Source organism: Melospiza melodia, chromosome 9 (assembly GCF_035770615.1).
Source record: "Melospiza melodia melodia isolate bMelMel2 chromosome 9, bMelMel2.pri, whole genome shotgun sequence".
NCBI classification, from domain to species: domain Eukaryota; kingdom Metazoa; phylum Chordata; class Aves; order Passeriformes; family Passerellidae; genus Melospiza; species Melospiza melodia.
The window spans coordinates 14,003,583-14,028,277 of NC_086202.1; the positions used below are offsets into that span (position 1 = coordinate 14,003,583).

Sequence of the window (24,695 nt, forward strand, 5' to 3'; positions counted from 1 at the left end):
GCTGGAGCTCCCAAATAAATTAGCTACAGCCTTCTCCAGGCCCTGTCTCCAAGGAGAGAAGGGAAAGCAGGAAGACAGATAGCTCTGCTGGGTCTAGAGCCTCAGGTTACAGGTGTCTCAGAAGGTGACTGCTGCCTGTCTGCCCCTGTCCTGCTCTCAGGGGAAGGGAGGGCATCAGGCCCACGCTGCAGGCAGCAGAAGATGGTGCAGCTCCTGGTCACAAGGTGCTGCTGGACACGCCTGCCCTGTAGGCCAGGCTGTGAGCTGCCTTCTGGCAGGACAAGCAGCAGCGCCTCAACTTGAACTGGGGCTCAAGAGTCCCACTGAGAGCCCTGGGTGGGAAAGCACACAGGGAACAGCATTCCTGACAAGGCAGGACCAGTATCAGTGCACGAGCTCCTCCTCCATCCCAGGCTTTTAAAAGGATCTTGGAAAAAAAAACCAAGCATAAGAAAGCCACAAAACTGGATTTGCAGCCTCCAGAAAGAAGCCTGCAGTAAGAGGCTGAACAAGCACAATCCCTTTAGCTTATTACAGAACTGAGAAGCGTTGCAATTCCAACATGTAAGCTGCCACAAAAGGAAATTACAAAGGGCTGAAGGCTTTTTAATATGAAAGAGGAAGGGAAAGCCAGCTACATTCACCAACACATGTTCTTAGCAGTGTGAGCAATGGGACCTGTACCCACTACCCTCAGTGCAGCTCTCTGCAGCGCACTTGGGCCAAACACCTTCTTTTGCACTCAGCATAGAAGTAGCTGGGCAAAACCTGATGCTCAGGCCAATGTGACAGGGTTGAGCAACTAAAAAGCTTCAGGATTACTCATGTTGCTCAGGTCTGGCAGGAAGTGGCCAGAGCAAAGGGCTTCTCCCAGCTCTAAAAGGTAAGAGAAATGGCAAGGCACAGAGCTTTGCCGTAGCAGTTTTCCAGCAAGTTTGAAGAAATTTGCAGCAAACTGTTCCTGCCCTGCCATCAAGCGTGGCTGATATGGTAAAAGTGTCCAGCGGTCAAATGGCAGTCACTTTCCACATGGCACAGATCCTCTGGCCATGGTTTTGGGCAGAAGAGCCTGCCAGGAATTTGGTAAAGAAAGCTGGTTGTAGGGACTTCAGCTTCTCTGGCATTGTTCTATGGCCAGCTCCACATCTCAGCCCTACTGCACATGTGCCCCACTGCTCTGTGCCACAGTGCTGCTCCTGGCAGCCTCCAGGCAAACCCAGTGTGGGAGAGAGAGCCCCAGGCCCAGGTTGATGCTGCTGTGAGCCCTGAGGGATGCAGCCCTGCAGTGACAGAAGGACCCGCTGCACATGGACAGAAGGCACAGCACAGTTATGCAAGATCTAGAGAGAAGGAGAGAGAGGAGCAATCTGGGCTGGATAAGAACAGAGGATATTTATCAATATAGAGAATTCTTTACACATCACTTGCTCACACACACACACACACACATCCATGCCTGTACCAGGCACAGAAGGGCCATTAGTCCATAATACATCCAAGTGGCTTCCCAGGTAGTCTCAGACAAATGCAGGTCACCTTCAAGAGGCCCTCAGCTGTTCCACTAACAGGATGCTGTGTCCTTGGGCAGGTGGAGCACTGGAGTGTGCTCAGGAGCGCTGGGCCTTCAGACGGTTCCTGCGGCCGGCCTTGGCCCCGCGCTGCGCGCCCTTCATCAGGCCCTTGAACTGGCCCTGCATTTTCGCCCGCTTCCTGCAGGGAGCAAAGAGCAGGGAGCTGGTTTGGTGCAGGCACTGGGCACACTTCACCCATGGGGATGCTGCTCCAGACTCCACAAGGAGTGGCATAGCAGATGACAGGGAGCTCCCAAACCCACCAAAAAACCCCTAAGAAATTCGGGATCAAAGCCGTTCCCACCGCTGTGCCCTTCCTGGTTAGCCTCACCTTCTGTTGAGTTTAGCTCTGTTCAGGGGGATGTAGGCATAGGGGTCGAGTTGGCCCTTCTTCTTCACGTCACCTTTACCTTTCTGTGGGAGACAGTGACATGAGAGAAGATGCAGCATCAGGGAAGACACGTGCATCCCATTCCAGTGCAACCCTGCCACCCAGCTATCCCAAAGACTGTGTTGCAGTGGGGTGCCAGCTCAGCACACTGCCCTGGGAGCTGATTTCCCACTAACACGATGCTACAGACACCTGTTTTGAGCAGTGAGCAGGAACTGTCCATGGCAAGGATAGGACAGGAAGTTTGAAATGGGCTGGCAGTGTTCAGAGATACTGAGCATTTGGCAACTCCTCTTGGAGCAGAGATCCCATCCAACCTTGGTGCTACAGGACCAGACTCCCAGCAAAAATGGTGCTTCCTGCCCCAGCAAATTCCAAGCATCCCCACAGACAAACCCTGCCACCCCATGGGTCCCTCACCTTGGATCTATACTCTGCACCAAAGGCTGGCACCTTGTTCAGCGGCCGATGGATCCCAGAGCCTCCAGCTGGAAAAGAGAATGTGTGTTGGAAGGGGGTCCTGGGCCTCCCCCTGCCCAGTTCTAGGCTGTGGAAGCTGTTCCTGTTTTTGCCTCCAGCTCTTGGTGTCAGGACAGCAGAGGGGTGGCCATTTCCCATTAACCAAGAACATCTCAGGAGAAATGTGCATAGAACTGTCTGAAATTAATGAAGGCAAATGCACCTGGGGAGAAATAACCCCAAGCACCAGTTCAGACTGGGGGTCAACCTGCTGGAAATCAGACCTGGGGATCCTGGCAGAAAACAAGTTGTTCATGAGCCAGCAGTGCCCTGGTGGCCAAGAAGGCCAATGGTGCATAGGAAGAGCATTGCCAGCAGGTCAAGGAAAGGGATCCTGCCCCTCTAACTCAACCTTGGTGAGGATGCACCTGGAATGTTGTGTCCAGTTCTGGGCTCATCAGTACAAGAGACACATTGAGCTCATGGAGCTGGTCCAGTGAAGGATTAAGGGACTGGAGCATCTCTGGAGTCTCCCACAATGGAGATATTCAGGAACCATCTGCATGCAATCATGTGCCATGGGCTTTGGGATGACACACGGTTCTGGCCCTCTGGGGAGCCCCAGGCTGGGCACAGGCAGAGGATTTACCTCTATACTGAGAAGAGGTTCCACCCTCGGCTTCCTCATCGTCTGGCTCCTCTCTGAACCGACGCTTCTGACTTTTCTTCTGCAGAAAAAGAGCAGGAACCCTGCAGCTGGCTTGTCTTACAGTTCTGCCCTCCCATCAACCCCCAACCTCCTGCTTCCTCCCATGGGCACCAAGAGGCTTTCCAGACAGCCCATCCCCATCCCAGACAACTTTCTGCAGCCCTCCAAACAGCTGGCAATTGCCTGGTGTCCCCACTGGCCTCTTGGGCAGAGCTGCAGCTGCCGTGGCACAGGCAGTGGCTTAGCAAGGGTGAGTTCCCCCAGCATCTCCTCAGGACCACAAGCCCCATACTCACACTGCGGAGCCCCACATCTTGCAGCACATCTGCCATCTCCTCATCTGCTCCTATGGCACAGGATGAGAAGGTCAGTGTGTGATGAGGCCATGGCAGAGCCCTGGTACTGTGCTAGCTCCTGGAGGGAGTGGCAGTAGCAGGGTGCCTCTGCTGAACCAGCATCCTCCTGATGATGTGGGTGACTGCTTCCCCTGGGCACCAGCCCAGAAGAGAGCCACTCGGTGTGACACAAGGCCATACCAGCTCCTGCCACTTCCACCCACATCCCCCCAAGATCCCACATGCAGGTGGCAGGATGAAAACCATTCAGAGACCCAGAGCAAGTCTAGAGTGGCCCCTGTCAGCCCAGGTAGTACCTTTGCCTTCATCATCATCCAGCTCCTCCTCCTCTTCATGGATGATCAGGCGTCCATCCTCAGACATCTGGAAATCATGGCTTACTCCTCTGGACCGCTTGGGGCCTGGCTTGGTGGCTGCTCACAGAGAAATGGGTCAGGGCCTGCAGAAGGATCCAATTCTGGGGGCAGCAACCCCCAGGGCCCCTGTGCATTGCAGCAGCCCCTGCCCCATCCATCCCTCCCTAGCCCCATCTGAAGCTCCATTCCTTACCCAGCACCCGCTGGGACACATTAGGGTCCAGGAAGTTGAGGGGCTCATCATCTTCCCCTTCCTTGAGCCATGCCTGGCCCTTCTGCCGTGCTTGCTTCCTCCACTCCTTGACCTGATGCCGTTCCTCCTCTTCCTCCTCCTCATCCTCTGAGTCAGCCAGGATCTCCTCCATACTGGTCAACAGGTGGAAAGGATGATGGAAAATGGATTAAGCCCAGGGGTGCACCCTGCCCCACAATGAAGAGCAGCCCTGCAGATGTCGCCAGCATCTCTAGGAGGACCAGCTGAGCAGATGGAGTACCAAGTCCCCTGTGGGGGCTGCTCTTTCTTGACCCTGAGCCCATCTTCACCTGTCTCCTCTAGGCTGTGGTGCTGGTGCCTCCTCCTCATCCATATCTGCAGCTGCCTTCTTCAGGGCACGCCGCTTGTGGCTCCGGGATTCTGCCTTGCGGATGTTCACCAGCACCTTATGGTACTCGGCTGGCAGCAGCCCCTTGACCAGCTCAAAGCTGAGGAAACACACAGAGAGCAGTCAGCACCCCCCTCCTCCTGCACTGCTCCCCAGAGAGCACCCTCACCACCCCAGGACACCCTGGCATACCCGAACTTGCGGATGAACTTGATGAAGAGGTTTCGCAGCTTCATACGGAAGTGGCGCCTCATGTCATCTGAAAGGTTCCCCACAGCCTCCAGCTGTCAGGACAGAGACCCTCAAGACCAAAGCATGCCTGCATTGGGGACCCAGCCTCCCAACCTTTATCTGCGTGGCCACCTTGTTCACCCTGGTGCCATCTCTCCATGCCTGCCCCAGGTAAGCCCATGGGGAGGTGTCCATGCTTGGCAGTGCTAGTTCATGAGGCTTTTTTGGCACATCTGTGCCAGGATGCAGGAGAGGAGCCTCCTCGCTGCCATCTCAGCCACTGAGATCAAGGTTGTTTCCTTGGCTCCCAGGCAGTGCAGCTGGAGATGCTCCTGTCTGCCCAAGGCAGACACAGCTTTGCCCACCACCCTCCTCGAGGCACCCCGTGCGTGATCTCACCATTGTCTGGACATGCTTGGCCAGGAGCTTGGTGTCCACCAGCAGCAGTGTGACCTTCAGGAATCCCAGGGCTGCCTTGACCACATCCCGTGTGCGGGAGGCCAGCAACAGGCAGATGTTCTGCAGGAGCTGCTCCACCACACTGAACTCCAGGTGATCTGCAACCACGGTGGGACTCAGCCACAGATGGCTTCCTCCCAGCACCCACCTTCCCCAAAGGGCTCTGCCTCGTCCCCCCAGCCCTCCTGCTCACCTTTGAACTCGAAGAACAGGCGGGTCAGCGCCAGCACGGTGCAGCTGATCATGGTGACTGAGCCAGTGAGCCCCACGTAGATGAGGAGCAGGAAGCGCTGCATGGCCTCTGCAAGAGGGGGATGACTCAGGCCCCGACTCACTCTGCGTCCAGCAGCATCCCTGGCCCATTGCAGCAGAATGCTTGGCCTGAGTCTGACCTTCCTGGGGCCAGAGTGGCCGTGGGGCTGAGCAAGTAGAACAGAAGCTCACCTTCAGGGGTGGGCCCAAAGCGGATGAAAGCATGGCCCATCTCCACGAGCAGCATGAAGGCGTTCTTGCGGGCCCCCACGGACACCTCCTTGGTGCACAGGATAACCTGGAGGAACACAGCATGTCACCACTGCTGCCACCACCACAGCCAGGACCAGCCAGCTCCTCACAGGGACCATGCTTACCTCTGGGACCAGGGCAGTGACAAAAGGCTCGTGCTCTGCAGATAGCTGCTTCACAATGTGGAAGAGGCATTTCAGCCGTGGCTGGGGAGAGAAAGAGACCAGCACTGGTACACCCAGGGACACACACCTGGTTACCCTGCCACCCACCCCATCCCTTCCCTTCCCTTCAGCAGTGCTGATCACCACCAGCACAGCCCTTGCTCTCACCCTCTTGGCCGGGGATGCTGCGCTCTTGAGCGAGTCCAGCAGCACTGCCTGCAGCTCCTGGAGGTGGGAGTGGACGAAGGCCTGGCAGGGAGCGTGGGGAGCAGCACACACCTCCTCCAGCACACGGTACGCCTTCTTCTGCATGCTGCGCTCTTTGCTCTGCAGGGACAGCCAGCATGCTCCCACTGTCAAGGCAGCCCCTCACCATGGTGTCTGAAGGGACACCAGCACCCCACACCACCCAGCAGAGACCTATCCCTTATGGCAGCTGCTCAGTCCCTAGAGTGTGGGTCCAAGCTAGCAGCAAGCAGAAGGTGCCCCACTGCAGCCCCAGCATCTGTCAGGGCTGAGGACCAACTCACCTGGAGAGAAGGCTGGATGGTACGGTACAAGGAGTCCAGGGACTGCTCATCAGCATAGGGTGCCATTGCCACTACCAGGTCCAGGATGGAGAGTCTGCAGCAGAGGACACACAGCTGCAGCTGTTAACTGTGGCATCATGTCTTGACCAAGCTGGGACACCAGCTGCCAGTCACATCAAGTGCACAATGGTGGCAAAGCCCACACAGGACAATGCCCTAGTGCTGCTCACCAGGAGCATGCCAGGAGTTTTACCCATTAACATCAGCTCCCAGGTGTTACCTGGCAAACTCAGAGCTCTCAGGACTGGTCAGCTTTGCACTGGCTTTCTCCAGGAATCCACACACCATCTGCAGGGCAGGCACAGAGAGCAGGATCAGAACTGATTGAAGCGAGTGCTTTTACAAGAGTTCACAATCCACCTGGCAAACAACTTGCTAAAGGACTTTGTGGAGACCAGAAGCGCCAGTGAGTCCAAAAAGACCTGGACAAATTCACAAAGAGCTTGTGCATGATGGGTGAGATGTGATTGCAAGACTGGGAAATCCCAGACTGTGGGCTGAGAGGTCTCCCTGCCCATGAGGGCAGGAAGGGCTGCTCTCTGGTCAAAGCCTTTCTTCCTGTCCTCATCAGTCAGGCCTGCACCAAAGCCCCATCAGACTGAGTCCGGCTGGGAGATTCTGGCCCAAGCCAGGACAGCTTGCCTCAGTGCCACAGTGCCCCTCACCTGAGGATCTGTGATGGTCAGGTAAGCACGGACAGTGTCCAGCACAGAGCGGCGCTGAGCACTTGTGCCCCCATCCTCCTCGGGTTGGCTGTAAACGTTGAACAGGATGGGCAGGAAATTTTTGGCAAAGCGACCCACTTCTGCCCGCTCTGCATCTAGGGAAAGGATGACAGGGGCTACAGATCAGCATTTCCCCTCCCACAGGCGGCAGGAACCCCCCACAAGGACCTGTTTTGCCCCAACCTGTCTCGCAGCCTTTGTGGATGAGGGTGCGCAAGGCCTGGCACACGGTGGGGCGGAGATCGGGGCGCTCACTGATGGCCATGCCCAGGGTGCGGGCCAGCCCCTTGAAGGCCCCCAGCACATCTGTGGGATGCGTGCAGAAGCCAGGAAGCAGAGTCCAGACCTGGAAGGCAAAGGAAAAGGTGGGAGGCCACAGTCTTTGCCCAAGTCACTGCTCCCCAGCCTGGTACAGGGGTACACTGTGGCAGGGCTCCCAGGCGCTGGTTGTTACCTGCCACTGCAGCGTGTCGTAGATCTTGGCCTCCACACTCTTCCCAGCCTGGGTAAACTCCACGGCTGCAGAAGAGAAAGAGATGAGTGGAGCAGAAGACATTGCAAAGCCTTGCTCCACCTCAGGGCAGAGAAGGGAGGTCCCACAGAATACCCTGGACTGCTGAGGCCCCTAACATGCTGCTCTCCTCACCTCTGCTTTTCAGGGCAGCTGCCAAAGGCAAGAAGTAGCTGGTGAAGAAGCCAAGGCGTGCACCTTGCACATTGTCCCGCAGCACCGGCAGGAGCCAGCTGCGGGGGAAATCCAGCGTCTCCCTGGGGAGGAAAGGCATGGCTCAGGAGGGTGTGGGGCACTGCCAGCATCAGCCCCTGGGCACTGGGCACCTTCACCCAGCCCCAAAGCTGGGCACAGGTAGGCTTAGCAGCCATACCTGCAGTACTGCATGGGGACTGAACGGGAATATAACAGCTACAGCAAAGCTGCTACCCCATGACTGTACTCACTCCTTGCCATTGATCTCCAGGGGCACAGCCTCCAGGAGCACCTCAGGACCCATGGTGCTCACAGCAGCCCCCACTGCCTGGTCCACTTCAGCAGTGTAGGGAAAGTGTGGGGAGAGACGCAGGTCACACAGGGACTGGAGACACTGCGGGAACAGGGCAGGACAGTCACAGAAGAGCCACGTGCACAGGGCTGGCACATATCAATCACTCTGCCTGCCCAGGGACGCCAGCTGCCCTGCACGTCCATGTGCTGAGTGTCCCAGAGCTGTGCACGCTCTGGCCACACACAGACAACAGAGCAGGGCAAACAGCATGGCCCTGCTCCAGCTGGAGGGGGCAACACAGCCCAGACAGCGCTGCACTCACCCCACCAGCCTCTATGGATGAATCTGTGCCCTTTCAGCCTGGCTCACCTTCCTCATGATGGGATGGCACTGCTTCCCACATGTCTCAAAGAAGACCTCCAACACTCGCAGAACTTCATCCCACGCTCCATGGAAACGGTATGTCAGCCCTTCCTCCACTGATCTGGGGAGAAGAAGGAAGATGGCAGTGTTCAGGGTGCCCACCAGGCCTGCTAGACCCCATTGAAGACTGAGCAGAGGCTGGCCAGAGCTCAGCCAGACCCATGGGCAGCCCCTCCCGCATCGCTGCTCCTCACCTGAACATCTTGCACAGGTAGGCAGCAGGGGCTGGGGCAGATGCAGACACAGTGCCCACATCCTCCATGTGGGGAGCAATACACTCACTCAGGATGGTCTGCAAGGGCAAATAGGAAAAATGGGACAGCTGCTGGACCACAGAACTCCCAGCTTCAGAGGCACAAAGGGGCACACCACTCGCTGGCAAGCCCCAAGCCCCATGGCAGAGCCCCCCACAAGGCCCAGGGTATCCAAGCAAGGAGAGGTGTCTGAGTGTGGTACCTCCAGGGTCTGTGCTGCTGCTGACACCACCTGGGAGTGTGGGGAGAGGAAGCAGTTCATGGCAGCAGAGAAGAGCCGGGGCAGGTGAGCCCAACACAGATCCTTTTGCAGCCTGGAGAGGAAAGAAAAGCCAGATTAGAGACCAAGCAGGCACCTCTCCCCTCAACCAGCCACAGCCCCTGTCTGCACCTGCCCAGGTTGATGTGAGCCCGCTCCATGGTGGACAGCCAGGTCAGCAGTGGCTGCAGGTCACTCGTGCTGGGCACGTAGTCGTAGAGAGCCTGCAGAAGCAGAAGGTTGGGTGGGTGGGTGCTGTGCAACTGCCAGCTCTGTCCCTCCCCACACTGGTAGCCCACACTCACAGTGATGATCTGGGCATTGAGCTCAGCTGGCAGGCAGGCCACACTGGCCTGGGCGCTGAAGAGGCTGTGGAAAGCTTGCATGGCACACGCTGTCACCAGCTGCAAAGGACATGGTGTCAGGAGAGGGGGTTCTGCTTTGAACCCAGTCCCCCTATCCCAAAGCAGGCTCTGCCCTGGAAAACCCAGCACTACTGCAACTATGCTGCATCTGCACAGCCTCCCTCTTCCACAGCAGTCAGGACAGCAAGCTGTCCTAGGCCCTTTTCCATTTGCATCCTGCATTTTCAGGCTCCCAGTTGGCAGACGAGAGAATCTGATCCCTTTCAGAGTGTAGCCCATGGGGAAAGGGTCTGCCCTTGTCATCCCTGGAGCAGGAACACTCACCACATGGCTGAGGGTCATGACTCTGAGCAAGGTCTCACAGCAGGTCTTCACCACAGCTGCAGGGAAGCAGGGCAGCACGTCTCGCAGCAGGGCAAGGACATGCAGGGTGGTGGTGGCCTCCTTGGCACCTACAGGAGCAGAGCAACCTGAGCCTGTGGGACACCACAGCAAAGCCCTGCCCAAGGCAAAGCCCCATGGCAGCAGTGGGGCTGACCCACAGAACCAGGGTGAACACTCCCCTAACTCATGGGAGCAGGAAACCACAAGAATGGCTGAGGAGGCTTCAAAACACCATAGGTACCCCAAAGATATCTCATACCCTCCTCAGCAAACTAGCATGCTGCAATCTCCCCTCTTCCCTCCTAATCCCACAGTGGCAGAGTCCCCCACATGCAGCTACAGACCCCATGCTCCAGTGCCCCACACCTCCAGCTTTTTCAATCTCCTGCACACAGAACTTGGCAGTGGAAGGTGCTGCAGGGTGATGCTCAGGGGCTGCATCGCCAAACATGAACTCGCTGCCCCTCAGGACAGAGCACACGCCGTGCTGTGCTGCTTTCCGCACCTGCAGGAAGAAGAGCCCAGGTGAGCAGAAACTACAGACTCAGGGGTACAACCATCCCCAGAAACAAACCCCCAGAGCAGCATCATCTCCTGCCAGAAGCACTGGGCTCTCACCTTGGGCTTGGTATGAACACAGAAGCTCAACAAGCCGTGATAGACCTGCAGGGTGACAGGGTAGCTCCAGGCTGCCAAGTCTTGCTTCCGTAGCAGTGTGGCCAGGCAAGAGAGCACCTATGACAAGGGAGCAGCAGGGGCATTAGCATCACCCCACAGAGACATCCCCCTTTCACTGCAATGGCCTCAGGCCGAGCACCCAGCACCACCCTACAGCAGCAGCCTTGACCCCAGCACTCAGCAGAGCTGACATGGCTGGCTGCCTCCTGGCTACTCACCCATCGCAGGGCAGAGGTGGAGCTGCTGCAGGCCTGTGAGGACACGATATTCATGAAGGCTTTTGAGGCATCTGAGAACTTTTTAATGAGAACAGGGCTCGGAACCCTGCCAGGAAAAGGGGACATATCAGTAGGGTGAGGAGCAGACAGCTGGTAGCAGTCACAAAGGGGACAGCATCGCCAGCTCATCCCAGGGGGATTCCTTCCCCAGCCTGGGGAGGGAGGACAGCGCCAATCCCTTTTCCATGATGGAGTCTGTTAGCTCTCTCTGCTTCTCTGCCAGCCACTCACCGCTTTAGGACAAGGTTAAGCAGGTAGGCGACAGCAGACAGCGACTCGGGGGACTCCACTGCCTCCAGCGTGGTCATCTGGGAACAGAAGGGATGGCTGAGGGATGGGGTGCAGGGGTCACACCAGGCCAGCCCTTCCCCAACCCCCGGGGAGGGGGAAAACAAACCAGGAGCAGCCCAACAGCATCTCTGCTGAACAAAGACACTCAGGCTAGAAGCACAGACCTTTCTCTATCCCTCTTCAGAGCCCACCCATGCTGCCAGCAGCAGCTCCCCTCGTGCCCCTACCACACAACCAGCACTCACCAGTGCAGCAAAGTATTCTGTCTCGCTCTCCTTGCCGCCCCGGGAGCGGATCACCTCTGTCACAGCCGCCAGCACGGCACAGATCTGTGAGCAGCCAGCACAGCAGGTCAGCACCTCTCAGCCTCACAGCCAGGGGCCCAGACACCCCCCTTCCCCAGCCCTGCTCTGCCCGTACCTCTTTGTGAGCAGCAGAGTTGGATTCCCAGAAGCGCTGCACCTTGCTGAAGGTGACGTTGCTGCAGTCGCTCAGGCCGCTCAGGAAGGTGCCGGAGGATCTCTCTGTGGCCGCCTCCTCAGCACTGCCCTCCTCCATCCGCTGGGCGCTGTCACCCGCACGCTGCAGACGCAGGGACCCCGACTGCAGCTCATTGTGCAGCTTCACTGCATCCACCGTCAGGTTACTTTTCTCTGCAGGGTGAGAGATATGTCAGAACTGAGGAGTCACAGTGCTCCACCATTCACCCTGAAATCCCCCACGCTCCTCTCCCCTCCCAGCCAGACTGGCTTGGCTGGAGCTCATATCCAGCATGGGGACTACAGGTGCTGCTTTGCCCCAGTGGGCAAAAGCACATGAATAACTGTAAAAAGCTCCTCGTTCCTGTGCAAAGAAACCAGAGCACAGTCCAGTCATCTCTGATGGAAGAGAGCATCATGTCCAGGCATGCCAAGACTTTAACATCAAGGTGCTTCTTGTACTCTGCCTTATTTATCCTCTTAACCTGAAGCCCTAGCAACCAGACAGCCAGGACAGATGCTGTATGTCCCTGTGAGTCCCAGCCATCAGCCTGCAGCCAGCATCTACAGAAGAAAGATTTCCTTGGCCAGGAGCAGCCAGTGCTCTCACACTTGGGTTTACCTTCCCCATCACGTGACCGGCTGAATGTTAGTTTGTCACGTTCATCATCATACCAGACACCACAGCAACACTTAAAGATATGGCCATGGCTTTGGGGAGCCTCGCAGGACGAGAGGCACTGCAGCATGCGGTGCCCCATTCAGTTTCCGAGGCCCGGTGTCACTACGAGGTAAACTCCTTACGCCTCGGTTGTCCTCCCCGGTATGCTGTCTTCGCCTACCCTGGAACTGTCAGCGGCTCCGCTCTCACTCCTGCCCCAGCCCCAGCTCTCGGAGGACCCCAAGGTTGGCCCCGCAGCCCCTCCGCGCCCCTGCACCCCTCCGGGAAGAGCCGGGCACACGTCAGGAGCCGCCTGCCCCTGCCCTTACCCGCCGGCCGGCTGCAGAAGCGGCTGCGGGCAGCCAGACGATGCTGGCGGGTCTCGGGGTTGGAATCGCTGCTGTGGCCCTTCCGCCAGCGCTTCAGCTTGGCCGCGGCTCCCGAGCGGAGCCTCCCGCTCCGCGCCATGCTGGAACCGGCGCCACGTGCGGCCGCGCCCACAGCCCCGTTTCCGCTTCCGGCGCCAGCCGCCATCTTGAGTGAGGGCAGCCGTCAGGGAAGGCCGCGTGCCGGCCCTGTGGGCGACAAGCGGTGTCGGGGGAGTGCTCAGTCGGGGCTGAGTTGGAGACCCCACAAGCCGCCACCGGCAAGAGCCCACCAGACATCCCCGTGCCCGAGTCGGGGCCCTGTGAAACCGCTCAGACCCAGCCCGTAGCCCCGGCCGAGAAGTCACGTGTTACGCATTACTGAGTATCGTGACGTCACGGTGACGCCACGCCCTGAAGGTCGCACCGCCCTTCGCGGCCGCGCCATGTGGTACGTGCGCCTCCGCCTGGCGCGCGGTCAGCGCATGCGCCTCCCCCTTCCCACGGGCGGCGCGCGGGGCGGGGCGGGGCCGAGCGGGGGCGTTAATCGCGCGCGGCAGCGGCGTGAGGAGCAGCGCGCCCCGGTCCCTCCGCCCGCCATGGCTGCCGCATACCGGCTCGTCCTCGTCCGCCACGGCGAGAGTGCCTGGAACCTTGAGAACCGCTTCAGCGGGTGGTACGACGCCGACCTCAGCCCCGCCGGGCAGCAGGAGGCGCGGCGCGGTGGCGAGGCCCTCCGAGGTACCGGTGGACCAAGGAGGGGGTGCCGGCCAAGAGGGGGGTCGCGGGGAACGGGGGAACGGGATGCGGCCTAATGCGGCAACATTGAGCCTGACGGTGCTGGTTTGGGGCTCTCCGATGCTGGGCGAGGGCCTCCAGTGTCGGGTCGGGGGTTCGGTGCTGCTGGGAGAGTCGTAGGTACCGCAGTGTGTTGGTTCTCCGGTACCGGTCGCGTCCTGGCCGCCGCCGCTTTCTGTAAAGACGAGGACGCGATCGGTACCGGTGCGGTGAGGCCGCCGCCCTTGCCCTTTTCACCGATTGCATAAGGCCGGCCACTCACCTTCCTGGTCTTCCCCCGCCTCCCCCTTTCCCCGTATTTTCTAGATGCCGGCTATGAGTTCGACATCTGCTTCACGTCGGTACAAAAACGAGCGATCCGTACTCTCTGGACCGTACTGGATGCCATTGATCAGATGTGGTTGCCCGTTATCCGGACCTGGCGCCTAAATGAGAGGCACTATGGGGCTCTCACGGGTTTGAACAAGGCTGAGACAGCAGCGAAGCACGGTGAGGCTCAGGTCAAGATCTGGAGGCGCTCCTATGATATCCCTCCACCTCCCATGCAGTCTGACCACCCCTTCTACAGCACTATTGCAAAGGTAAGATCTATTGCTCTTTTACTGCCTTGCTGAGAGTCTCTTGAAAGTTACCTACAGCATGGCCTAGCTTTCTGTATAAGGTCTCCTGTATCTCTGTTGTGTTATCTGGGGCTGTTTTGCATGGAGATGGTAGACTTCAGGCTGAATTTATCCTGCTTCCTTCCTGTGGAGTTGAACCCCTGGGCATTGTACAGACAGATCCAAAGAAGAGGGCACAATATCTCTGTTAATCATTAGTGCCATGACCCATTCATGAATGTTTGATCTGATTTCTTTGCCCAGATAGGCAATGTATGACTTTTCCCAGGAGGGCTCATGGCCCTGTGGCTTGTTGTAGCCCCAAACCTCAACGGCACTTTCTTGCTTCCATGCCTGGCTTTGCTTACACGTAGTGAGTCCTCAGGTAGAGAATCTGGGGGGGAGACAATCTTGCCACCTTCTTCCCACACTGGCGGGGGGGCACTGGGCTGCTGTGTGAGCGTGGCTGTTCTCCCAGGATCGCCGCTATGCCGACCTGACAGAGGACCAGCTGCCCACGTGTGAGAGCTTGAAGGACACCATTGCCCGGGCTCTGCCTTTCTGGAATGAGGAGATCGTCCCACAGATCAAAGAGGGCAAACGAGTCCTCATTGCTGCTCATGGCAATAGCTTGCGTGGGATTGTCAAGCACCTGGAAGGTAGGTCACCCCTGAGGGGCATCCCAGGGACCTCTCCTTCCCCAGCTGCCACTGTGGGAAGGTGCGAGAGTGACGGCACTGCTGTGTTTGCAGGCATGTCAGAAGAGGCCATCATGGAGCTGAACCTGCCCACTGGCATCCCCATTGTCTACGAGCTGGACAAGAACCTGAAACCTGTCAAGCCCATGCAGTTCCTGGGGGATGAGGAGACCGTGCGCAAGGCCATGGAGGCCGTTGCTGCTCAGGGCAAGGCCAAGAAGTGAAGGCAGGCAGCAGAGCACCACGTAGTAGAGCCCCCTGCCATCCCCCACCCCTCTGTTCACACCCCCACAGTTGTAGGAACTCGGAGCTGTGGAGCTGGAGGCGCTCCCCACGGTTAGGCCCATTCCCTCAGAGCAGGCTCTCCTCTGCAGATAGCCTGGGGGCTCCGGGCCGAGGGCTGGACATGGAGGTCTGGTGTGAAAGGGAGTCCTGTCTCTGCCTGGCAGTGACCCCACACCTGTCTATGCTGTGATCCCAACCCTCAGACCCTGTCTGCAGAGGGAGAGGCCAAGCAATCCCTTGCCATGCCAGGCTCCTCCTTTGCTTTGCATCCCTGGCAGCTCTCATCACCTGTTTACTGTAGTTTTGTCACTTTAGTCCTCCTGGGAGCAGTGAGGCGAGTGCAGTGCTGGCAGTGACCAAGGTGGGTACCCCATCCCCTCGTGGGTGCGTGGCACAGTGACTGGGATGCCACTGGAAGGTTGTTGTGTTTTGGTGCATGTGGTACAGCACCCCAGGGTGGTGCTCACGACTCTGGGCCCAGCTCTGCCAGCCCCTGCTTTAACTATACTGCCTTCAGACAAGGGTGAGGGAGGGAGCCTGTTGCCTGGAGGTCTGTGTCTGCACCATGCTCATCCTGCTGGTGAAGCAGGTGCTGTTGTGTCCCACCCCTCACGTGTGTACGTGGCCTGTCACTGTGGCCTCCCCCCTGCCGGTGTTGTGAGCCTGGGCTTGCACAGGATCAGTGTAACTGTCCAACCATAGCAGCTGTCTTGTTCCAGTTCAATAAAGGAGTAATGCGCAATAAGGAAGTGTCCACGTGTCTCTGGGCCACGCGGGCTCCGTGCTGCCAGCACGTGCACATGCAGCAGTCACTGCTGGGCATGCACATGAGCCTGCAGAAGCTGTGCCAGGCTCAAGGAGCAAAGCTTAGCTCTGCAATCTCTGCCCGACAGGGTGATACCCTGCCATGCTCTGGTTTTTGGGCTCTGTGTGTGCCACACCCTCGTTCCAAAGGGCAGGACATGCGCGTGTAGCCTGAGGAGATAATGTCCCCAGGCTGTTCTCAGCCACAGCCCACTGGTTAGTGGTTTGCTGAGACAGGCTTTGCTCCAAGCTTGACTCCAGTGTGGGGAAACCACTGGTGAGGTGAGTGCCCAGCACAGCCGACCCAGTGCTCTGTGCTGTTCATGTCACACTATCACTCCCCTTCACCAGCACTGATGTGCTTCCTTCTGCCCCTGGTGCTGTGGAAGCTGTTCCCTCAGCTGCTGTGCTGCAGGAGCCAGACCGGAGTGCTGTAGATAGCCCTGGCTCCCACACTGACTATAAAGAACAAAGCAGGAAGCTCTCAAAAAAAATTTATTATCCACAAGTAGCAAACCTGTCCTTGCCAGTGGAGGCCTGGCTGAAGCCGTGAAGAGGGTGGGAGCCCAGGGGCTGCTCTGGCTCCACAGGCCCCAGTGCTGCAGCCCCCTGGGGTGTTATGTCTGCAGGAACTGGGGCTGCACCCGGGCCACCTTCCGGAACTCCTTGGTGTGTGTCCGTGGGCACTGCATCTCGCACCAGCTGATGGGCACCATCTGCACCCCTGGGGACACAACATGTCAGGGCTGCTCCTTCCCAAACTTGCACTCCTCCATGTGGAGAGGGAGGCAGCTGCATCAGCTGCCCTAAGGCAGGGATGAGGCAGCACTGTTTCATCCCAAACCCTGCCTCTGTCCCTACCTGCCTCACTGCGTGCCACCACCACGCCCAGCTCGTTCTCTGCTGTGCTCAGCAGGTAGTTGGACTGTGCATCCCCCAGGGAGATCTGGTTGGACAGGGGTTAAGGGAAAGACTTCCACAGGGGAGCTTGAGCCAACCCACTGTCCCTGAGGGGGAAGGATACAACTTTGGCCAGGACGATGTCACTGGGGCGGAAGCTCTTGTACACTTCTACCTGCACAGGAGAGAGCAGGCAATGCCACACAGCGCCAGGCTGCTGTCAGTGGGGGCCCCACAGGCAGAACCTGGGGGCAACGGGTATGGAACAGTTCCTGGCAGTGCCTCACTGACCTTATCCTTCTCTGTGGCTCGGATATCTTCTTTCCTGAAAAAGGAGATGGAGGGATCTGAGTGCCAATGAGCACAGACGACTCAACAGCCTGTGGCAGAAGCTGTCCCAGCCTCCCTGGGCACTCAGCAGGACCTGCTGGACACCAGCCCAGTGCTCAGGGCAGAGCTCCAGCTCAGGGCAGCCAGCTGCACTGCCCACCACGGCCTTCCTCCCCCTGAAGGGAGGGGATCTAACCTTTTCCCTACCGTATGGTGCCTCGGAAGGTGGATTTCAGCGGCGTGGAGCCAACATACAGGATGTGGACCTTGGCAAAGCGAGAGTTAATACTGCAGACCTGCATGTAGGAAAAGGGGACTCAGTGGTCGAGGCAGGGAAAGGGCAAGGAGCAGGCAGGGCTGCACGGGGAGCTCAGGTCTCACTTGGCCTCCTCCACCCTGTGACCAAGCAATGGTGGGACACCTGGCAGCAAGCCAGGTGAGGAAGATTATACTTGTGCAATTCGAGGCACCAGAATAAGGCTGAGACCTGCAGTGATCCCAGTCCCTCTCCTGCCACCAGGAACATAAGAAAACTAATCCCTGGTCTGTGTCATCCTTTCTACAAGCTGCTTGAGGCACTGATCTGCATGCTCCCTGCCCCAGAAAGAGTTATGGAAGGAGAGCAAAGCCTCCCCTCAAGCCCACCTCAGTCTCAGGGGAGGCGTCCCTCATGCCAATGCTCACTTTGTGAGTGAGGGACTCAAGTGAGCCCCTGGGCTGCCCCTGCCCTGGTGGGAGTTGTACAGAGGGGACTAAGAAGCTCAGGGACTCCTCACCCCACCCTATCCGTGTGCAGGAACGAAGCTCAGTAGGAGACAGAGCCGAGGCCCATGCAGTTTGTCAATGCAGCGCTCCAGTGCCCCACCTTGCATGTCACCACAGCCCCCACGTTGGGCAGGAGCTGGGACTCGCTGTCTCTCACCACCGACACCACGGGCAGCTGCAGGGCAAGACACGAGGGTCAGCACAGGATCACCAGCCGAACCCCATCAGAGTCCGATATTCCATCGCAGCCCACCAGGGAAGCTGTGCAGCCTGGGCACACAGCACTCAGCCCTGGGGAGGAGCAGCCGTGCCGCGGCCGCGCTCACCTCGTTGTCCTCATTCTTTCTCTCCAGACAGCCCGCCAGCGAGGAGAAGATGAAGCCATGACGAGTGTAGGTGCCGCTGCCAGCCGTGGCCTCCTCCGTGCTGCACAGCCGCTCACCTACGACACAGGGGCTCAGGGGCTGCCGGGGACCCGGGCCCGACCGCCCCGGGCACAGCGCTCGCTCCCAGCCGGCCTAGTGCGGGGCATCCCCGGGACAAACTCCCCCGCACTGCCTCGTCCCCTGCTCCCTCTCCTAGGCCACCGCGTCCCCTTCCCGGGCAGTAGCAGCCCCAGCCCCAGGAGCCTCGCACCGCCCCGGGCCGCACTCACCAGGGACGCAGTAGCGTGCGGGAGGCGCCATGCCCGCTGCCGCCAGGGCATCACCAGAAAGCCCTCACCCTATTGGTTCCAGACTTCAATGCTGCCCTGTAAGCGTCTCGGCTATTGGTTCTCGCCTACCCGACGTGAGGCATGCTGGGATCTGTAGTCCGGTGACGGCAGCCGGTGCTCCCGGCATGCCGCGCGCGGGCGCTGCCCGTGGGCCGGCGGGGCCCGGGCATGGAGGCGGCGGGCGGCGGGCCCAGGTCGGCGGCGCCGGGTGGGGGTGTCAGGGCCTTGCCAGAGGCTCTGGGCTTGTGGGGGCTGTGGCTGCCGTGGGGCTGGGCGCGCTGGGCGGCGATACAGAGGCGCCTGGGGCGGGGAGCGCGGGGGCTGGGAGGCGATGGGGGATGCTCTGTGTGCTGTGGGGCAGGAGGGGCCTGTGCGGAGCTGGGAGGCCGTGGGGTCTGTGGGGTCTGTGGTCATGGGGTGCGCTTGGGATGGGAGGCAGCGGGGAATGCTGCTGGTCTGGAGGGGCCGGGATGCTGCGGGGCAGGGAGAGCCGAGGTTTCGGGGCTGGACGCGGTGGGGCTGCAGGCGTGGGCAGCCTCTGAGCATGGGGCTGAATGGCGGAGAGTGTCCTGGCGCTGTGGGGCTGGGTGCTGCTGAGCCGGGGAGCCGGGCGCTGTGGAGCCACCGGAGGGTGCCACAGGGCTGCGCCTGGGTGCCGGGGCCTGGCAGGGGAAGACCTCCTCTTTGCCTGGGGTGGGGCCAAATGCAAGGATCCCCACCCCTCGGCTGTGAGCTTGGCAGTGCTCTTGTCTGTGCTGGGGGCTGCTGTCCCATTCCCCTGGGCTCGGTGCCCCTCGGGGATGTGGGGATGGCCATGGACAGGGCGAGGGCTGGATCCCAGTGCCCGGCTGGGCAGGGAAAAGTTTCGTGACTCTACTGGAGCCTCATCTCTGTGGTTGTGCTGCTGTCTTCAGGCAGCTGGCTGGGGACAGTGGATCTTGCTCTGGAGCAGGCTGGCTGCCTCCCCTGTGGGTTCCCTGCCCAGCAGCTGCCGCTGTTGTAGGTGAGGAAGCTTCTCGGGGGGCAGGAAGGTGCTGTGTCTTTGGAGGAAAGGGCTGACCTCAACACCCGCTTCTGGCAGTATTTTGTCTTTTACCACACTGACAGCACAGGGATGTGCACCAAAAACCTGCATGTCAGGAAGCTGTTGCTCCACTTTGCACCTGCTGAGTGTCAAAGAAAAGCTCTTGGCAAACCAAAGGGGAAATGTGGAGAAAAGGGTGATGCAGGCGTTTGCATATCCCACCTGTCCCATACCAGGGCAGGAGCCATGCCTGTGACCTGGAATGGGCTGCTGGGTCTGGGGTCCTCATATCCAGCACATCCCAACCTTGGGGTCACTCCTCAGGCAGGGTGGGGGAGAGCCCTGTCTCCTTTAGGCTCTGGATGCTGCAGCTTCTGCCCTCACCCTCCCTGCTGCTCCCCAGGGGCTGTGTTGGTGGGCAGAGCAGTGCAGAGAGACGATCCTGCTGGAGGGACTCTGAGCTCTGGCACCAGAGCCTGGCACCAGGCCAGGGCGAGTGCTTGGCCCAGGCTCAAAACGTGCCTTGGCAGGACCCTGGGGCAGCCTTGCTGCTTAATATTGATGGGTATTGCCTGCACGGGTGCCTGGGGGCCCCAGCCCTGCAGATCGTTTTCCCATGTGCTGGGCCAGATCGGGTTCCTCGTCACTCCCAGCAAAGCTCTCAGGCAGGACAAGGGGCTCAGCAGGCAGGGGACCACTGGCCATGGGCTGTTCCTGGGCCTCTCATTTGCTGGTGCGTGGCACTGTTCGAGGATGCAGGCGAGGAGAAAGAGGAAGTGTTGGGACTCCTGGAGTGAGGTTGGGGGAGCAGCCTCTGCAACTTGGTCCAGAAGTTGAGATGAAGGGAAGTAGCATCCTTCACTTTAGGGAGGGACTAGGGGAGGAGGGGTAATCCTTTACTGGCTCCTCCACATTTTCCTTGTGCGAATTCCCCTGTTCATGAACATATTGGGAAGGGCTGAAATCATCCCTGGAAATGGCCCAGCATCCTTGGTGTTCATGCCTTCTCTGGTTTCCTTTGAGTCAGACTCTCCGTGTCACTCCCCCGGCCCCCTCCCCGCTGGGAAAGACGAGATGGGACCAGAGAGCACCTGAGCCCAGATGCTGAGGGGCCTGTGCCCCCTGCTCCGTGCAGAGAGACATCCCGGCGACAGCGGCCCCGCAGCCTGCGGGAGCTCAGCTTCTCCAGCTCGGCACTGCCCGCACCAGCGCGTCAGGGACGGCCAGGCAGCAGGGTGGCCTGCCCACGCCCAGCTCCTGTCCCCCCAGGCGTGGTGTGGCAGGGATGAGGAGCCGGCAGCGGATGTTTGCCGCCGTGATGCGCCTGCTGCTCAAGTGCCTGCGGCTGGGGCGGCGGCGGCGCTTCAGGCTGCTGCGGCAGCTGGAGCAGCTGTGGCACTACGGGCACCTCTGCCTCCGCTCCCTGCTCTACAACTCCTTCACCAACGGCGATGTGGTGCTCGACTCTCTCTTCGAGCCGGTCTACTGGCTGGTGGACCATGTCACCCGATGGTTTGGTGTGGTGAGTCCCCCTCTGGGGCAGGGTGCACATGGTGCTGGGGCAATGGGCTCAGGGCTGCCTGTGCTTCAGGCAGGAAGTGAGCTGGGACCTCACTGTGTGGTTCAGATTGGTTTCCTCTGGCTCTGTCCTGGCCGTGCCTCTTCCCAGGCAGCGAGGGACAGGTGCTGCCCATTCCAGTGACCAGGTCCCTTTCCTGTAGGTGTTTGTGGCACTGGTGATTGGGCTGACGAGCTCTATTGTGGCCATCGTGTACATCTGCCTGCTGCCCCTCATCCTGCAGACCTACACACCTGCCTGGATATGCTGGCACCTCGCCTATGGACACTGGAACCTCATCATGATTGTCTTCCACTACTACATGGCTATCACCACTTCACCTGGGCACCCACCACAGGTGGGGCACCAAGGGAGCTGCAGATGGTCACTGGGAACAGCCTGGTGACGGTGTTGCAGGATGCCTTTAAACTGGGGAAGCTGGCCTGGGCAGTGCAGAGTGGGGAGGCAGTGGGGCAGCACAGAGGAGAGCAGGAGTGTGAGATGCAGGATTTAAGATGCACAAATCTCTTCTGACCTGTGCACAGGCCAAGAACGACCTCACTGGTGTGTCCATCTGCAGGAAATGCATTGCCCCTAAGCCAGCTCGCACCCATCACTGCAGCATCTGCAACAGGTAGGACACCCTCCCTCTGCCTGGGGCAGCCTTTGGAACCCCATTCCTCACCCCCTGCCTGCCCCAGTATGAGACAGGGGCCCTTCTCCTCTGCTCTGCCCCCTCCTTGTCCTGTCGCTTGTAGCCTGCAGGGCTGGGGGGTGCCTGTCCCCTCCCAAGCACACCCCTTGCGCTGGCTCTGACACTGGCACTTGTCTCCTCTCTCCCAGGTGTGTGCTGAAGATGGACCACCACTGCCGTATCCTTCTGCAGTACTAACCAGTGGCACACTTCTGGGGGGAACCAGCACTGCTTCCCCCTTCTCTCCCAGTCCCTTCTCTCGAGGAGACAGCCAGCATAGGAATGGGTGATGGGAGCAGGGCCCAGAAGAACTGCCCTGGTCCATGGGCTGGGTTTGGACCCATGGTCTGTCACAGTTATGTACCCTTAACCCCAGAGGCAGCCTGGCTAAACAACTGTGTGGGCCACTACAACCACCGCTACTTCTTCTCTTTCTGCCTGTTCATGACCATGGGCTGCATTTACTGCAGTGTCAGCGGCTGGGACATGTTCCGGGATGCCTACGCAGCCATTGAGGTGAGCAGCTTCTCCTGCCACGCACCAAGACTGCCTGGCTGCCCCAGGCTGAGCCTGCAGAGCAAGGCTGGGCCAGCCCCAGCCATATAGTGACTGTGCTTCCCCTCTTCCTCCTCCTGCAAGGCCCCCAGCTGCTCTGGTCCTGTGGGGTGTGAGGGGAAGGGTCCCTGTCCCGCTCCTCTGAGACACATAACTGGTGCCCTGTTTTCCATCCCCCTAGAGAATGAAACTGCTTGAGAAGGAGAGACTGCAGGTGGCTGCCAACCAGGTGGGACATCCCTGCCCCCCAGCTGCTCCAGGCAGTGTGGAGCAGAGCTGCTGTGCAGGCTGGGTCCTGCTTGGGACTCCGTTCTCAAGGAGCACCCCACATCAGAACCAGCCCCCATGTTCATCTCACATGTCAGAGAGCTGGGGCTGGTCAGGCAGCTCTGCTGTGGACAATGCCTCCAGCAGCTTGGGGTCTGCCTCTGCACCCAGCTTCCAGGAGCTTGGGTTGGTGACAGCTTCTTGGCATGCTCAGGCCATGGTCTCCTGGTGAAGCTGCAGCACTACATACACATCTGTCCATGACCACCAGCTGCAGTGTCCTGACCAGGCCCTTGGCTGCTCCCTGCCCCCTTACCTCCAGCCCACTGTTCCTCACACCTGTGCCAGCTCTGGGTGTCTGTCTGTCTCGTGGCTATCCCAGCTGCCTCCCCCTCACCTTGGCTGTTGCATTAGTTCCAGCTGCAGTCCTTTCTTGCTGTCCAAGAAGGGGAAGGGTGCAGAGATCCCTGTCTGGCTTCAAGCTCTAAAGCAGTTTGGGTAATCCTCCCCATCTGGTCCTTTTTCAGACATACTACCAGACCCCACCACCCACCTTCACCTTCCGCCAGAGAGCTTTCCACAAGAGCGTGGTCTACCTCTGGGTCCTGTGCAGGTGAGGGGGCCCAGGGGCTGGGGAAAACAGAATGAAGCCTGTGACACTGCTTGCCATCTGCCTGCCTGTAGCTGGGCTTGCTCACTCTAGCACAGAGTTTGCTGCCCTGCCACCCTTTGGGCCACAGAGAAGGAGAGTTTTGTCTCGGTCGCAGGAGATTAGACAAGCTGACCCACTTGTGCAGCTGTGGGCAGGCAGCCTCAGCCACCCCCAGCTGCAGTGCCAGGGAAGGAAGGCCTGTGTTCCACCTGCTGTCCCTTGTCATACCTAGCTCGGTGGCACTGGCCCTGGGTGCCCTGACGCTGTGGCACGCTGCCCTCATTACTCGCGGGGAAACGAGCATCGAGCGGCACATCAACAGAAAGGAGAGGCAGAGACTGCAGAAGAAAGGCAAGGTGAGCAGAGCCCACGGCACGGGGGCTGGCTGGGGCAGAGCCAGACGTGATGTGCCTCTCCCTGTCCTGCAGGTCTTCAGGAACCCCTACAGTTACGGCAGCTGGGATAACTGGAAGGTGTTCCTCGGTGTGGATGTGCCAAGGTAAAATCCTGGGGAAGCCCCTGCCTGAGAAGGTGGTGGCTCAGCAGCCCTTGGGGTGTAGGGGACAACAGGGGCTCTCCTCGGGCTGCTGGGGGAGAGGACAACAGTGAACATTGATCCCACACTGCACTGGGCTTTGTAAGGTGTGGAAGACGTGGACGTCATTGGCCTTGTGCCTCAGGAGCCCTGTCTGGTGACAAGGTGGCCTGCCCAGCACACCTTTGCCAAGAGAATCTGAGCTGAGGAGCTCAGCAATTGTGGCAGGTCAGGATATGGCTCCTCAGAGCTGAGAAGCACCAAGACTTCACCTTTTGGCTGTGGCCTCACTTTCCCCACAGGCACTGGCTCACCCGTGTCCTGCTGCCCTCTCCTCACCTGCCCCACGGGACAGGCCTGAGCTGGGACCTGCCTCCGTGCGTGACGGACCAACGTGCGCCACTCCTGGCAATCTGAGGCCCTCTGCTCTGGAAATCCCTTCCTGCAGGCAGGGGAACCCACTCCACCACTGCAGCTTCCTTTGGCCAAAGTGCCTGGCAGAAGGCTGGCACATATCACTGACTGGAGCCAGGGCTATGGGGAACTCTTATGGACAGCGTTGGTGCCTGGACACCTGCCCTCTTGGCTCTTGGTGGCTGCAGGCAGCCCAGGGGCGAGGTGGCAGAGCTGCTGTTTCCTGCTCCAGCTGGATGGTGCTGGCCCTCATCAGCACAGGTACGGGCCAGGCATTGGCCCAGCTCAGCTCTCTGAAGGGCTGGGCACAGAGGATGGCACGCCCAAGTGCTCCCCGGGGAGTCTTTTTAGGACCATCTACTAAATACTGTTTTTTTTTAAGGGAGTCTGTTTTTGTTATCTTGTGGGGGACATGGACTTCTGGGGATGGGAGAAGAGGGACAACGATGTTAAAAGAGGAAGGGTCTATAACCAGCAGGATCTCAAGCAGCTGAACACACAGAAGAGCACTGAGGACCCAGCCTGAGCTGCATGGAGACCCTCAGAG

General features: G+C 59.3%; 4 protein-coding genes across 8 annotated transcripts; 2 read left to right on the plus strand and 2 right to left on the minus strand.

The window, feature by feature from the left end:
• Window positions 1–581: 581 nt before the first annotated feature.
• RRP12 (ribosomal RNA processing 12 homolog) lies at window positions 582–12,677 on the minus strand. The gene is made up of 34 exons (XM_063163372.1): window positions 12,520–12,677; window positions 11,471–11,703; window positions 11,296–11,379; window positions 10,991–11,067; window positions 10,700–10,805; window positions 10,422–10,538; window positions 10,170–10,308; window positions 9,744–9,871; window positions 9,360–9,458; window positions 9,187–9,278; window positions 8,998–9,109; window positions 8,736–8,833; window positions 8,488–8,602; window positions 8,075–8,217; window positions 7,764–7,885; window positions 7,572–7,636; window positions 7,301–7,463; window positions 7,058–7,212; window positions 6,613–6,680; window positions 6,333–6,426; window positions 5,971–6,129; window positions 5,764–5,844; window positions 5,579–5,684; window positions 5,328–5,435; window positions 5,075–5,232; window positions 4,637–4,728; window positions 4,386–4,544; window positions 4,036–4,208; window positions 3,783–3,899; window positions 3,427–3,476; window positions 3,071–3,149; window positions 2,383–2,450; window positions 1,903–1,985; window positions 582–1,710 (listed from the first exon to the last, which is right to left on the minus strand). Exons 1-34 carry the CDS (start codon window positions 12,656–12,658, stop codon window positions 1,608–1,610), a joined length of 3,885 nt encoding a protein of 1,294 aa, XP_063019442.1. The 5' UTR covers window positions 12,659–12,677; the 3' UTR covers window positions 582–1,607.
• A 324-nt stretch (window positions 12,678–13,001) lies between these two features.
• PGAM1 (phosphoglycerate mutase 1) lies at window positions 13,002–15,680 on the plus strand. The gene is made up of 4 exons (XM_063163373.1): window positions 13,002–13,296; window positions 13,660–13,934; window positions 14,431–14,611; window positions 14,705–15,680. The coding sequence occupies exons 1-4, from the start codon at window positions 13,002–13,004 to the stop codon at window positions 14,872–14,874; spliced, it is 921 nt and encodes a 306-aa protein (XP_063019443.1). The 3' UTR covers window positions 14,875–15,680.
• A 541-nt stretch (window positions 15,681–16,221) lies between these two features.
• On the minus strand, window positions 16,222–18,447 carry EXOSC1 (exosome component 1). Its single transcript, XM_063163380.1, has 8 exons — window positions 18,390–18,447; window positions 18,061–18,176; window positions 17,835–17,909; window positions 17,177–17,265; window positions 16,931–16,964; window positions 16,764–16,814; window positions 16,601–16,685; window positions 16,222–16,463 (listed from the first exon to the last, which is right to left on the minus strand). The coding sequence occupies exons 1-8, from the start codon at window positions 18,418–18,420 to the stop codon at window positions 16,357–16,359; spliced, it is 588 nt and encodes a 195-aa protein (XP_063019450.1). The 5' UTR covers window positions 18,421–18,447; the 3' UTR covers window positions 16,222–16,356.
• A 131-nt stretch (window positions 18,448–18,578) lies between these two features.
• Window positions 18,579–24,529, plus strand: ZDHHC16 (zinc finger DHHC-type palmitoyltransferase 16). Of its 5 annotated transcripts, none has more exons than XM_063163377.1 (10): window positions 18,579–18,643; window positions 20,501–20,995; window positions 21,195–21,389; window positions 21,577–21,665; window positions 21,875–21,903; window positions 22,108–22,241; window positions 22,462–22,509; window positions 23,075–23,160; window positions 23,432–23,698; window positions 24,037–24,529. In XM_063163377.1, exons 2-10 carry the CDS (start codon window positions 20,759–20,761, stop codon window positions 24,149–24,151), a joined length of 1,200 nt encoding a protein of 399 aa, XP_063019447.1. In that variant the 5' UTR covers window positions 18,579–18,643; window positions 20,501–20,758; the 3' UTR covers window positions 24,152–24,529. The 5 variants fall into 5 exon arrangements, with proteins under 5 accessions (XP_063019447.1, XP_063019445.1, XP_063019444.1 ...); XM_063163375.1 differs by lacking the exon at window positions 18,579–18,643 and adding an exon at window positions 18,938–19,452; XM_063163378.1 differs by lacking the exon at window positions 18,579–18,643 and having other exon boundaries at window positions 18,945–20,995; window positions 23,432–23,555; window positions 23,628–23,698.
• Window positions 24,530–24,695: the final 166 nt, after the last annotated feature.

Excerpts from the sequence above, each read along its gene's own strand:
- RRP12 (XM_063163372.1), bottom strand. The coding sequence starts at position 12,658 with ATGGCGCGGAGCGGGAGGCTCCGCTCGGGAGCCGCGGCCAAGCTGAAG. Across the intron at positions 9,872-10,169 it reads GGAGATTGAAAAAGCTGGAG|GTGCCAAGGAGGCCACCACC; the intron begins GTGTGGGGCACT and ends CTGCTCCTGTAG. Across the intron at positions 7,886-8,074 it reads CTGGAGATCAATGGCAAGGA|GGAGACGCTGGATTTCCCCC; the intron begins GTGAGTACAGTC and ends TTTCCTCCCCAG.
- PGAM1 (XM_063163373.1), top strand. The coding sequence starts at position 13,002 with ATGTGGTACGTGCGCCTCCGCCTGGCGCGCGGTCAGCGCATGCGCCTC. Across the intron at positions 13,935-14,430 it reads TCTACAGCACTATTGCAAAG|GATCGCCGCTATGCCGACCT; the intron begins GTAAGATCTATT and ends CTGTTCTCCCAG. Across the intron at positions 14,612-14,704 it reads GATTGTCAAGCACCTGGAAG|GCATGTCAGAAGAGGCCATC; the intron begins GTAGGTCACCCC and ends CTGTGTTTGCAG.
- EXOSC1 (XM_063163380.1), bottom strand. The coding sequence starts at position 18,420 with ATGGCGCCTCCCGCACGCTACTGCGTCCCTG. Across the intron at positions 17,910-18,060 it reads GAAAGAATGAGGACAACGAG|CTGCCCGTGGTGTCGGTGGT; the intron begins GTGAGCGCGGCC and ends CTTGCCCTGCAG. Across the intron at positions 16,464-16,600 it reads GGTGGCACGCAGTGAGGCAG|GGGTGCAGATGGTGCCCATC; the intron begins GTAGGGACAGAG and ends TTGTGTCCCCAG.
- ZDHHC16 (XM_063163377.1), top strand. The coding sequence starts at position 20,759 with ATGAGGAGCCGGCAGCGGATGTTTGCCGCCGTGATGCGCCTGCTGCTC. Across the intron at positions 20,996-21,194 it reads TCACCCGATGGTTTGGTGTG|GTGTTTGTGGCACTGGTGAT; the intron begins GTGAGTCCCCCT and ends CCTTTCCTGTAG. Across the intron at positions 21,904-22,107 it reads GAAGATGGACCACCACTGCC|CCTGGCTAAACAACTGTGTG; the intron begins GTATCCTTCTGC and ends CCCCAGAGGCAG.